Source organism: Oncorhynchus masou, chromosome 21, assembly GCF_036934945.1.
Source record: "Oncorhynchus masou masou isolate Uvic2021 chromosome 21, UVic_Omas_1.1, whole genome shotgun sequence".
NCBI classification, from domain to species: domain Eukaryota; kingdom Metazoa; phylum Chordata; class Actinopteri; order Salmoniformes; family Salmonidae; genus Oncorhynchus; species Oncorhynchus masou.
In genome coordinates this window covers 18555966-18569555 of record NC_088232.1, presented here as the reverse complement: position 1 = coordinate 18569555, position 13590 = coordinate 18555966, and the positions used below count along the sequence as shown (strand labels likewise).

General features: G+C 43.0%; 1 protein-coding gene across 3 annotated transcripts in view; it reads right to left on the bottom strand.

Annotated features, from left to right (window-relative positions):
• rps6ka5 (ribosomal protein S6 kinase, polypeptide 5) overlaps positions 1-13590 on the bottom strand; it is a 41903-nt gene that overhangs the window by 21515 nt on the left and 6798 nt on the right. For all 3 annotated transcript variants that reach the window (XM_064927704.1, XM_064927705.1, XM_064927706.1), the window contains exons 2-8: positions 12138-12209; positions 11746-11964; positions 11299-11414; positions 10835-10936; positions 7218-7301; positions 6805-6908; positions 5138-5288 (exon numbers count right to left, since the gene is read on the bottom strand). In XM_064927704.1, coding sequence (XP_064783776.1) covers positions 5138-5288; positions 6805-6908; positions 7218-7301; positions 10835-10936; positions 11299-11414; positions 11746-11964; positions 12138-12209 — 848 coding nt within the window. The remainder of the gene's footprint in view (positions 1-5137; positions 5289-6804; positions 6909-7217; positions 7302-10834; positions 10937-11298; positions 11415-11745; positions 11965-12137; positions 12210-13590) is intronic.

Below are 13590 nucleotides of genomic sequence, written 5' to 3'. Positions count from 1 at the left end.
TTGCACTATCTGGGTGTGGAAAGCTCTTAGAGACCTACCCAGAATGACTCACAGCTGTAATCACTACCAAAGGTGATTCTAACATGTATTGACTCAGGGGGTGAATACTTATCTTATCAAGATACTCGTGAGTGTACAAAACATTAGGAACACAATCCTATATTGAGTTGCACCCCTTTTTGACCTCAGAACAGTCTCAATTTCCTCGGGGTGTGGACTCGACAAGGTGTCGAAAGAGTTCCACAGGGATGCTCGCCCATGTCAACGCCAACGGTTCTAACAGGTTGTGTCAAGTTGGCTGGTAGTAAATCTGTACTCCGAATACGTCGTTCCATCTCATCCAACAGATGCCAAATTGGTTTGAGATCTGGTAACTGGGCAAGCCACTGCAGTGAGCTGAATTCACTGTCCGTGGAACCATTCCTGGACAATCCTAGCCTTGTGTCATGGGGCATAGAGTACTTCAGGATGAGTCATAGTAGCCTTAAAACCTAGTGGTCAAACAGTGAAATGGTTCCAATTGATGTTCATTTTCATTTTTCCTTGTGTTTCTTGTAGGCTTACCCTGGAGTGACGTTTTGATAACCGTGTAAATCTCTTGGACAAGGTGACTTTTATCAATTTATTCGCCTGCATTTACCCTCCAAAAATGATACGCTAATTAGCTGCTACAGTGAACAAAAAAAACTTCAAAATGGCATGATGATCTGGACGAGACTGCCAAATCAAGGCAAAGGTAAGAATCTCTGGATTAACTACTTAATGTTAGCTAAATGCGGTACTGAATAAATAGGCAAAATCTCTTTCAAATTCAGAATCCTCTGAAATGTCTGGTGCAAGTTTTAAATTGGCACAATACCTGTTAGCAAAGGGGTCTGCTAGAGATGACATCCAGGAGCCTGCAGGGATTGGTCGTTTTGCATGTCTACTTTGATGGAATTTAGCATTTTAGAATCTGAGTGAATAGAGCCGAATATATTGACGAAACTCACCTTGTCAGAGAGATTGGCATAGTTATCAAAACGTCACGCCAGGATAAGCCTACAGGAAAAACAACACTTATTTGGAGTGTTTCTAAAATCCCCCACGCGAAAACTGAATGGTAGAAAAACAATTCGAATAATTTCCCTGTTTGACCGCAAGGTTTTATGGGTATTATGACACCTCCACTATGGGTCTCTATAATCCTGCTGGAAAAAAATCTATTTGCAGATGGATACAATGCCGCCATGAAAGGATGCACCTAATTGGCAATGATGTTCAGATATTCTGCAGCATTCAAAACGCTGCTCCACTTTTATCAAGAGGCCCAATCCAATGTGTGCTATGAAAATACACCCCACACCACCAGCCTGCAATGTTGACACATGCCATGTGGATGCTTGAACTCATGTGGTTCTCCATACCCTAGTCCTCCCATCAGCGTGACAAAAGCAGGAACTCGGGATTCATCAGACCAGGCAATGTTTTTCCAATTCTCCAGTGTTTATGTTCCTTAGCCCACTGCAACCGCAGTTTCTTTTTTTTGCTGAAAATAGTTGAACTCTGAGGTCGTCGGCTGCCATACCCCATTCGTGTCAAGGTAGGACGAGTTGTGCATTCTTTTAGGGGTCTTTGGGTACCAATGTTGTACTGGACTGTCAGTTGACTAACTGTAGCCCATCTGTTGCTCTGCACAACACATGCCAGCCTCCTTTGTCTTCATTCATCAATGACCCATTTTCGACCACTGGTTTGCTGTTGCCTGGATGTCCTTTGGGTGGTGGACCATTTTTGATGAACACGGGAAACTGCTGAGTGTGACAAAACCCAGCAGCGTTGCAGTTACTAACATACTCTGTTCAAAGGCACTTAATTCTTTTGTCTTGACCATTCACTTTCTGAATAGCACACATACACAATCCATGTCTCAAGTGTCTCCAGGCTTAAAAATAATTATTGAATCTGTATCCTGCCCTTTATCTACACTGATTGAAGTGGATTTAACTGGTGACATCAATAAGGGATCATAGCTTTCACCTGGATTCACCTGGTCAGTGTGTCATGGAAAGAGGTGTTCTTAAGGTTTTGTATATTAGAGTTAAATACAGTGCCTTCGAAAAGTATTCAAACCGATTGACTTATTCCACCTTGTTACGTTACAGCCTTGATTGTTTTTAAATCATACATCTTCAGTAATTTGCACACAATACTCCATAATGAAAAAACAAAAACAGGTTTTTGAAATGTTGGCAAAGTTTATTAAAAATAAACATAAAATACATTATTTATATAAGTATTCAGCCCCTTTGCTATGAGACTCAATTGAGCTCACTTGCATTCTGTTTCCATTTATCATCCTTGAGATGTTTCTACAACTTTCATTGGAGTCCACCTGTGGTAATTTCAATTGATTGGACATGATTTGGAAAGGCACATACCTGTCTATATAAAAGGTCCCATAGTTGACAGTGCATGTCAGAGCAAAAACCAAGCCATAAGGGCAAAGGAATTGTCCGTAGACCTCGAGACAGGATTGTGTCAAGGCACAGATCTGGGGAAGGGAACCAAAAACATTTCTGCAGCATTGAAGGTCCCCAAGAACACAATGGCCTCAATGGCCTGTTTGTAACCACCAAGACTCTTCCAAGAGCTGACCGCCCAGGTCAAACTGAGCAATCGAGGGAGAAGAGCCTTGGTCAGGGAGGTGACCAAGAACCTAATGGTCACTCTGACAAAGCTCAAAGTTACTCTGTGGAGATGGGAGAAGCTTCCAGACGGACAACCATCTCGGCAGCGCTTGACCAATCAAGCATTTATGGTAGAGTGGCTAGACAGAAGCCACAACTCAGTAAAAAAAGGCACATGACAGCCTACTTGGAGTTTTCAAAAAGGCATCTAAAGGACTCTTAGACCATGACAAACAAGATTCTCTGGTCTTTTGAAACCAAGATTGAATGCCAGGTGTCACGTCTGGAGGAAACCTGGCATTATCCCCGCGGTGAAGCATGGTGGTGACAGCATCATGCTGTGGGGATGTTTTTCAGGAATGAGATACTGGTCAGGATCAAGGCAAAGATGAACAGAGTAACGTACAGAGAGATCCTTGATGAAAACCTGCTCCAGAGTGCTTAGGACCTCAGACTGTGGGCGAAGGTTCACCTTCCAACAGGACACTGACCTTAAGCACACAGCCAAGATAACATAGGAGTGGCTTAGGGACAAGTCTCTGAATGTCCTTGAGTGGCACAGCTAGAGCCCGGACTTGAACCCGATCGAACATCTCTGGAGAGACCTGAAAATAGCTGTGCAGCGATGCTCCCCATCCAACCTGACAGAGCTTGAGAGGATCTGCAGAGAAGAACGGGAGAAACTCCCCAAATACAGGTGTGCCAAGCTTGTAGCGTTATACCTAAGAAGACTTGAGGCTGTAATTGCTGCCAAAAAGTCAAGGAGTCTGAATACTTTCCAAAGGCAGTGTATATACAGAGCCTTCGGAAAGTATATACAGTTCCTTCAGAAAGTATTCAGACCCCTTGACTTTAACATTTTGTTACATTACAGCCTTACTCTAAAATGTATTCAATTGGTTTTTTCCTCGATATACACATAATAGTCAAGGGGTCTGAATTATTTCCGAATGCACTGTGTGTGTGTACACACACACACACACACACACACACACACACACACACACACACACACACACACACACACAGTACCAGTCAAAAGTTAACATAACGACTCATTCAAAAAGGTTCTTTATTTTTACTATTTTCTACATTGAACGAAATAATACAAAAAATAAAAACCATCAAGCACTATGATGAAACTGGCTCTCATGAAGACTGCCACAGGAAAGGAAGACCCAGAGTTACCTCTGCTGCAGAGGATAAGTTCACTAGATTTACCATCTTCAGAAATTGTAGCCCAAATAAATGCTTCACAGAGTTCAAGTAACAGACACATCTCAACATCAACTGGCCTTCATGGTTGAATTGCTGCAAAGAAACCACTACTAAAGGACACCAATAAGAAGATACTTGCTTGGGCCAAAAAACACGAGCAATGGACATTAGACCGGTGGAAATCTGTACAAATTTGAGATGTATGGTTCCAACTGTGAGATGCAGAGGAGGTGAACGGAAGATCTCCACATGTGCGGTTTCCACCGTGTAGCATGGAGATGGTGGTGTTACGGTGCTTTGCTGGTGACACTGATTTATGTAGAATTTTAGGCACACTTAATCAGCATGGCTACCACAGCATTCTGCAGCGATATGCCATCCCATCTCGTTTGCACTTCGTGGGACTATCATTTATTTTTCAACAGAACATTGACCCAAAACACACCTTCAGGCTGCGTAAGGGTTATTTGACCAAGGAGGAGAGTGATGGAATTCCGCATGTGATTACCTGGCCTCCAATATCACCTGACCTCAACCCAATTGAGATGGTTTGGGATGAGTTGGACCAGAGTGAAGGAAAAGCAGCCAACAAGTGCTCAGCATATGTGGAGACTCCTTCAAGACGGTTGGAAAAGCATTCCAGGTGAAGCTGGTTGAGAGAATGCCAAGTGTGTGCACAGTGGTCATCAAGGCAAAGGGTGGCTACTTGGAAGAATCTCAAATCTAAAATATATTTTTATTTGTTTAACATTTTTTTGGTCACTACATGATTCCATATGTGTTATTTCATAGTTTTGATGTCTTCACTATTATTTTAAAAAGTAGAAAATAGAAAAAATAAAGAAAAACCCTTGAAATGAGTATGTGTCCAAACTTTTGACTGGTACTGTATATTTCTTTTCCCTTTTTACATTAGATAATTGTGTAGATCTTTGAAAAAAATGACAATTAAATCAATTTTAATCCCACTTTGTAACAACAAAATGTGAATACGTTCTACCAATACACTTACCCTACAAATGAACCTACGACGTACCAATTTGTCTAAATGCCACAGAAAATAAACAAAAGATGTTCTCAATATGTTAGCGAGGAGATGCTAACCAGGTCTCAGATATGTTTGTGCTGTATAGCTAACTACTTTTGTCATTAGTAATGACAATGACCATAGGAGTTGGCTATACAGCATCTCCGGCCAGCCTATGGAAATAGCTCTGGTACGAAGTTAAGGGGCTGCCTCGCTCTCCTACCTGGTAGAATGGATGTTTCTTAACGTTTTCTGCTCCGTCAGGCCCAGAGCCCAGTCTCTTCTTTGGGTCTTTGATGAGGAGGCCCTGGATGAGGTCTTTGGCCAGAGGGCCCATGTCTTTGGGGAACGGAGGGTCCTTCTTTGAGATCCTCCTGACAGGTGACAGAGGTCATGGTTGGATAGGATTTTGGTTTTATTTGTAAAAAAAATATAATTCATACTGTACATCAGACAAATTCAACTCTGGACCTTGATGCCAGTTCCACTGCTGATTTTTTATTTTCCCCCTGTAATCAGGATCTGATTTAGACTGGAGACACCAGGTAGAACAGAAAACCAGCAGTACTCTGGGCCTCCAGGATCAGATTTGAATACCCCTGACTAACATACAGTAACAAGAAGTGTATTTGATCCCAGAGAATAACATGAATGAAAACACATTTCCTAAGTGGTTGACTGACAGTCCAGAGAGAGAGAGAGATGGAAAACAATCCAGAAAGTTTTACACAATGAGAGGCCAAATATAGAATAATAAATTCATATTTTTTCCCTTGATCAGCCCAACTTGATTAGACACAGACACGGACTGGCTGGGTACTAACTACTTATTGGACAAGTGAAACATATTTTTGTTTTCCAGAGAACCAGGAAATCAAATGGATGTTGAGTTGATTAGGATCCCCATTAGCTAAAGCTCATGCAGCAGCTACTCTTCCTGGGGTTAGGAGATATGACAGTGGTCACCAACCTTTTCTGAGTTAAGATCACCGAGTCAAAATGCAAGCTGAGATCTACCGATAAGATTTTTTTATTTTTTATAAACATGACTTAAAAAAAGAAAAGCCTATGCAACATTAACCTATTAAAAACAGTTCTGTAGCAATGAAGTTTATGCAAGATGCCCAATATAGTATTACTGCATTTCGGATGCCTCTCACCGGACTCAACATCCCTCCGCTGAGAAAAGGGGATGGTGAATCTTAAGTCGCACTGCATTTTTTCTACCTCGTGCACCAAATAATATTGTTACTCCTACGACCAGAGAAAGTGAAAAATACCTCAATATTAAAAAAGAGAAGCAACTAATAATGAAATCGCGAGCTTATCGGAACACTTTTCTAAACTCATTCCTTGCTGCTGCAGCAGTGGTGGTTGTAGCGTGAGTGAAAGTAGGGAGAACGCACACTTTACGGCTTATAAAACGGGTTGAACAAAGTGTTGACAGTGCTGTGTAACAACTGAAACATTAACTTAGTCCTAAAAACAGCAGCTCCTTGCTGTAGTCATTGAGTCGCTTTATTCATTGTTTAAAACTTTTTTAAATATCACAATATCAACTTTGCTGTGCGCTTGAGGCTTCTTGTTACAGTCTATGGCTCTCGGAAACTGCAGAAATGGTGATCTGAGCTATCCGATTGGCCAGCGGTAGGCCTATAGGTGCACTTGATTTGTTATCTGGGTCTGCCAGGTAGGTGGAGTTCTACCTTCAGACACATGAATTGGTTCAAAACGGAAACACTTTGCCTTCCCGGCGCTAGACCTGCGGGATCAAGTGCACCAACCACCAACAGCATTTACAGAAATGTTTGGTGATCGACAAGGAATGCCTTGGAGATCGACCCGGTTGGTGACCACTGTGTTAGGAGATGCATCTATGAGAATGCTTACTTGGCAATATCTGTGTGAGAGTTGTTGTCTCCATCGACGGTGAATGGTGATCCGCCTGTCATAAGTTCATACATCAATACCCCAAGGCTCCACCAGTCTACTGCCTGGAACACGGGTAGATTTTCCATGGATGAATAAAGTTTGTATTATTAAGATTATATACAAGCATGATATACATTACCATGTGACAAAAAGGTGGCGTTCCTGGCTGCCGACACCGCTGGCGGTTTGTGCAAATGATTCAACGTAGGCAGCTTGGAACCACACCAGACACCGGAGGGCAGCTCTTACAGGTGTGCAGCAGACTACACCCAGTTATTAGTGAGCTAGACCTATGATTACCTGTGTACCATGTGCATTTGGGTCAGGAACAGTAGAACAGGTAGTATAACACGTTCTAAATAATAATTTACCATGTCATGTCCAGCCTCTCCTCCCGCTGCGATCTCTGGGGCCATGTACTCAATGGTGCCACAGACAGAGTAAGCCCTCTCCAACTGGGGAACAAACACAGTCAAAACATTGAAATAACATAGCAAGATGAGATTTTTCCCCGCCATCTCTTGTTCTCTAATCACTGGCATTCTGCAGACACACTAGGATTGACAGGAAGGATGCTTGGAACTAGGACACATTTGATCAGTTCAGGTAGAAAATAAGCCACTGTTGTGAAGAAAGACCTACCAAGCACCACAGAACGGGACAACTATGCTCTTATAATGATGGTCATACAGAGGTTATTTACACGACATAACCATCACATGTATTCACATATATACACACGACATAACCATCACACAGAATGTGTATAGACTGCCAAAAATGATCATACAGAATTGTTGTGTCCCAAATGGCACCATATTCCTTATATGGTGCATTACGTTTGACAAGAAAGTAAGGGGCCCTGGACAAAAGTAGTGCACTACATAGGGAACAGGGTGCCATTTTGGGGGGGGGGAGAGGACACTGCATAACAACTGGCTGCAAAACATCTTCTCAAGTGGGCTGGACATAAATCAGAACCACTGCTTCAAAACATCCAGACAGACATAAACAAGCAGATACTGGGTGGCCTGGTGTCTGTGCTAACATAAATACTCATCCATAAGTAAAGAGAGAAGACATGGCTGTCAAGGGGCTTGGCATTGCATAACTTTTTACCAAGGGTGCATTCACACGGAGCAACGCAGCGTAAAATGACGGAGACAACTCAGTCTGTAAAAGGTAGGCGTGTCAGGTAGCATGAGCTTAAATTTCGGTAAACAACTCACTCCAAACACGGCCTCAGAACACACATAGCGCATACTCCGCCGTAGGCCTGGGCGATATGGTCAATGTATCATATCACAATATATTTTTTACGGTATGACAGTAAGACTTTTTTTTTTTTTTTTAATAATAAAAGTTCTAAATATTCAGGACCCTAGGGTGGCAACGTAGAAAATATAAGTGATGTTTATGGGGCATTCTCCATTCCGATTGTTTTATACTGTTCAATCCAACAACATCTGCATTTCCTGCACTTTTAACATATCCACACTGTCATGTAGGGCTCCATGGTAGATCTGGGCAACACAATCTAGGTCTAAAGTCGTTTATTGGTGAACTGTTGAAAGCATGGAAAAAGAATGATTGTAATTCAATAGTTGGGGGGAAAAAAATTGGCGTTCGGTTATAAGTTCTGTTACAAATCCAGACGGACCCCAAAGGAAGCTCAAACTAGATTTATTACACCAGACAGGATGTCACAGCTGCACAACACAACATACAAGACACAAGCACATAGGTGGAGTCTTCTTCTTGGTGGAGTCTAAGATAAACAGTCATTCTCTGTTACTGGGCAGCAACCGAGTCCGCTCCTCATAGTATTGTCGTGGCCCAGACTGAGCCCAAAACCTTTGTGTGTGTGAGAGAGAGATAAGGCTTCAGTTAGAGTGTTGTTAGGTGGACCCCTATGGGCCCCCTCTCAGCGGTTCAGTCTCTTTAACTGTTGTCCTCAACTCAACCTTGAGATGTTAAGTTCCACATCTCTCCTTACCCTATTTCCACAGAGACTAGCCTAGCTTGTCAGGAACTGAGACTTGACGGGCGCCTTTTACCTACTTCCTTAGAAATATTAATATACAGAAAAGCATGATGTCTGGACAGACAGAAACTTTCTGTACTTCCTTCCCCTGGTCACCGCAATAACACACAAAAGCGGCAACATCCTAACCGATAACAAGTTATTACTACTAATAAGCTGATTACGCAGTTATAAACAGGCTCATTATGTAATTAAAACGGGCTCAAGTCAGTCTCTAACAGTGGGCAGCTTGTTGAATACATCGTTGTTTGACATGACACCAAATAAATAAGCCAGAGTGGAATTATTGCGACAGGGTAGGATCCAAAGTGTTGGTCAGTGTTTCCTAGGGGACCACATACGATGTTACATTACATGTGTATTCTCTTACTTTATGTAGCTAGCTAGCAAACATATTCATGCTTTGCTTATTCCTCTCTGATTTAGAAGATACCATTGCACAAGCAACATAGTGTACCTAGGCCTACACCAGAACTGGAATATTAGCTACAGTGTATCTACGTTTGGTCTGACTCTGATTACATTTAGCTAGCTAACTAGTGATTAACATTCATGGCGAACATCATTGATTTTAGCCAAAACTTGCTAAGAAACACTAGCTGCTTGCAGACTGTCAGATACACAAACTAACAGTGTAATTAATTAAAGTACGGTTTGAAAGCAGCAGTGCTGGCACCAACATCGTGTTGCGTCTGACTCTGCAGGCGGCAGAGTGAAGGGGAAGTGAAGAGCTCGTGACTCCATGGTCGAGCAACAACAACTGATCTCTTTGGAGTGACAGGGGGCAGGCAGGGCTTGGTGTGGTAAGAGGGAGGAGAGAGAGAGAGAGGACTACCAAGCAACAAACGGGAGTAAACTATAAAAGTGGACATTACACGCGCCATAGTTGCGTGTCACACTTAACATACCAAAACATTGAAATACTGTTATAGAAGGTAAAGTGAAAACTAGTCATGGGGGGGAAAAAGAAAAAAAATCGATAGTTACATATCGGGATATTATGTTTGACGATATTTCGTATCATTTTGACAATATCGCAATATTATCTTCACGCTAGTTGGCGGTACCTGCACCAAAACTTCAGTATTTTTCCTTCATAGTTTGTCCTCCATCTTCTTTATAAATAGGGAGCACATTTGTTTTCAGCATTTCTATACTTTTTTCAATACAAAAAAAAATACATACAAACGCCAGCATAGAAACACACCCCCATCTCCAGCACCCTCATCACTCTCCGCCTCCGCCACATGGCCTCAAACAGCAGCCATTTTGTTTCTCTCCGTCACCCACACACATTCCAACATTTAGATAACAAAGCATTTGACCTTTCCATTGTGTTAACGATTGAGTGTTGGTTGACTTCCAGCTCAAGCCTATCTTTTTTCAAGGTGATTGAGGAGAAAAGTATCGTCCAACCCATCGGGTATCTCACTGCACACTGATTTGCCATGTCTTGAAATATGTAGACAGATGGATTAAAAGTACATTTACATTCTAATACTTCGGACAGCCAACTTTCTAACTCCGCCCATAGCCCTTCTCTTTCCATGACTGATCAGAACTTGTTTAGTCATGGCTCCCTCTTCTCCCTCTGCAACAGAGATATGGGTAAGCAATAGGTTTAGAACATCGAATCGCAAGAAAATCACAGTATGGAATCGCAATACACATCGTATCGGTGCCTAAGTACCGTGATAATATCGTATTGCGAGATCCCTGGCAATTCCCAAACCGGTCCGCGCATCAATACCGGTATAGTCAAATACAGTACATTGCCCAGCCCTACTCATCCATTGACTCTGCGAGGGATGCGTCACGAGTGTGAATGTACCCTAATACTGTAAGCAGTCTAACCATTTTTAAAAAGCACAACTCTCCTGTGTCTTAACGTTCACATGGATGTTTGGGGTAGGCCCCGTTGCTCCAAACATCTGTAATACATACCTCATCAAACTCTTTGCTCAGGCCAAAGTCTGTGAGCACTATGTGCCCGCTGGAGTCCATGAGGATGTTCTCCAGCTTCAGGTCTCTGTAGACTATCCCCAGCTAGAAAACAGTCAGGCCATTACAAGGCTCGACTATGACAATGTAGAATCAGCAGCCAGCAATTCATCCAGAAAGTATTTCAGGGGCGGTTCCCCCAGACACAGATTAGGCGTAGTCCTGGACTAAAAAGCATGGAGAATCTCCAGTGAAATAGCTTTTTAAGTCCAGGACTACGCTTAATCTGTGTCCGGGAAACCGGACCTGAAAGTATGACAGTTGTGATAACACATGTGTGATGAATGATTGAGGAAATGGCACCGTTTGTAGCTGCATTTAGGCTACAGCTCCAAAGCTATTGTACCTTAATGAAGTTCAGGAATGACAAAACAATGAAGCGTAGGTCTAAAGGTACCCACACTCACCTGGTGTAGGTGCTCCAGTGCCAGCACCATCTCTCCACTGTACAAAGCTACCTCTTGCTCCTTGAACCGAACCCTCTGCACCAGGTGTGTGAAGAGCTCCCCACCGTTCACATAATCTGTCATAATAACAACAACAATGAAACAGGTATGAACGAGCCAATTCGTCTTAACTCCGTGACATTATATTTCAACATTGCCGGTATAGTTCCAGAATTCAACAGGTCATTTCAGTTCACTGTAAGACAGGTGAAAAGTCTCACAGAAAACGCAGAATTTCTTTTGCAACAATCTTGCATTCTGCTACTCGATTTTCATACTTCATACTCATGTCTGTCTTCCTTGTAAAAGAACAACTTTGTGTAAAAGACAGAACGAGAGGGATAGAACGAGAAGAGAAGAGGAGAAAGGGGCAGAGTGAGAGACAGAGAAAGAGAGATCGACCCAGACCTAGAATGAGGTGCAGCTTGGTGTCCGTCTGGAAGGCGTAGTGGAGGGTAACGAGGAACGGTGACTGCCTGATGTGTTCCAGAACCTGTCTCTCTGTGCGTGTGTGCTCTGCTGTCTTGGCCTTCTGTATTATTGTGGCCTTCTTCAACACCTTCATGGCGTATAGTTGCCCTGCATTGTGACCGCTCACTTTGCGCACCAGGAACACCTTGCCATAGGCTGAGAGAAAAGAAAGAAAAACATGTTTTGTTTTTTAACTCCGCAGCCAAAAGCATTCAGCGCATCTGTAGCTCACCTGGAGCACCGGATGGTGCGAGATAAAATGAATGCACCTTCTCAAAAACTGTGACAAAAATTCCAGCACTGGATTGGCTTTTAGACCTGTCACTCACCTCCAGTTCCCAGCACCTTTAGCAGCTCAAAGTTCTCGATGCCCACCCTCTCTATGTGGCCGGTCAGGTTGGCTGTGGAAAGACAAAGATGGTAAGATCCTTAGCTTACAAACAAGAAAGTATCATGAATGCTTAACAATATACACCAGGCCTAGAACATTGGCCTGGATCGAAAAAAGAACGACACATTATTAAAAATATCTCAATGGCGAAACGGATGACTTCTGCATTATTCAATGTTGTTATCCAAATCGCGGTAGCCTAATGTGTGTCACTGGAGTGAACACAACTCTGAAAGCAGAGTGAGCAGCTGTTAAGGGTAGAGTATCTAGGCTAAGCCTCAGCTGACATGTGTGCATGCATGGCATGCGGGTGAAGGAGAAGAGAGCATAGCAGGTACGCAAGCAAGAGTGAAGGTAATCTGTGAGTTTGAGGGTGTGCTAGTAGCCTTGTAAACGATGTTCGATGTCGGGTAGCATGGGGAACACCCGCGTGTGTTATGCTGGCGTGCACGCACATCTGTGTACATGTCTCTAAGCACGCAGAGCAGAACGGGCATGCTCATTTTAAGATGTGCGTGTCTATTGTAGCAAACACATTCCTGCTGTCTTACAGGCAAGACAGAGACACAGAGAGTCTTTGCTCGCTCACTCACTGCGTAAGTGCAACACAAAAAGAGAGTTCACTATTTCACAATGTGTATATCAATTCCATCGTCGCACTTTCTCAGTCACCACCTCTGGTAGACACTCACTGATTGACTGGCTGGCTGGAAGCCCCAGAGCAATGCATGTCAGGCTGTCTGCCACTGACAACATGGAGATAAAGAGGTTCTGACTGCATAACACCTAATGACTGACAGCCCAGCCGGGCATCCAGTTACGGCCCAGTCCCATTTCACTGTTTATTAATACATTTTGAGTGGATTGGGTATTCTTTCCAGCCAGACCCCCGCCTCAAAGCCAAAGGCTATCGAGCTGCTTCGTAAGTAGGCCTGGAGGCTCATCATATGCAGGATCTGGTAAATACCATCTAGTCACTTATGCCAACTTTTCTTCATATTATGATGAACTGGGACAGTTTTGTCCACATCAATGTAGCCACCTCAGAGGTCCGATCATACCAAGGATTGACATTAAAAAGGTGGACTCAGCGAGATGATGCAGAAAATAAAACGGCATAGTGCGCCACAGGGGAGGTGTCATTAATACCCATGAAACCTAGCGGTCAAACAGGGAAATGGTTCAAATCGTTCTCCACCATTCATTTTTCCCCATCAGGGATTTAGAAACACTTTTGGGTAACTTCGGCCGACTTCTATGCCTGTGCTGTGGGCTTCTAAAAACCAATAATTCGGCACTTCCAAGTTTCAGTGCGCACAGCCCCCAGGGTTGCTGTGTCTGCGGTTTTCCGGCCAAAACATATCTTTTTTAAAAATTATAATAATTTTGGG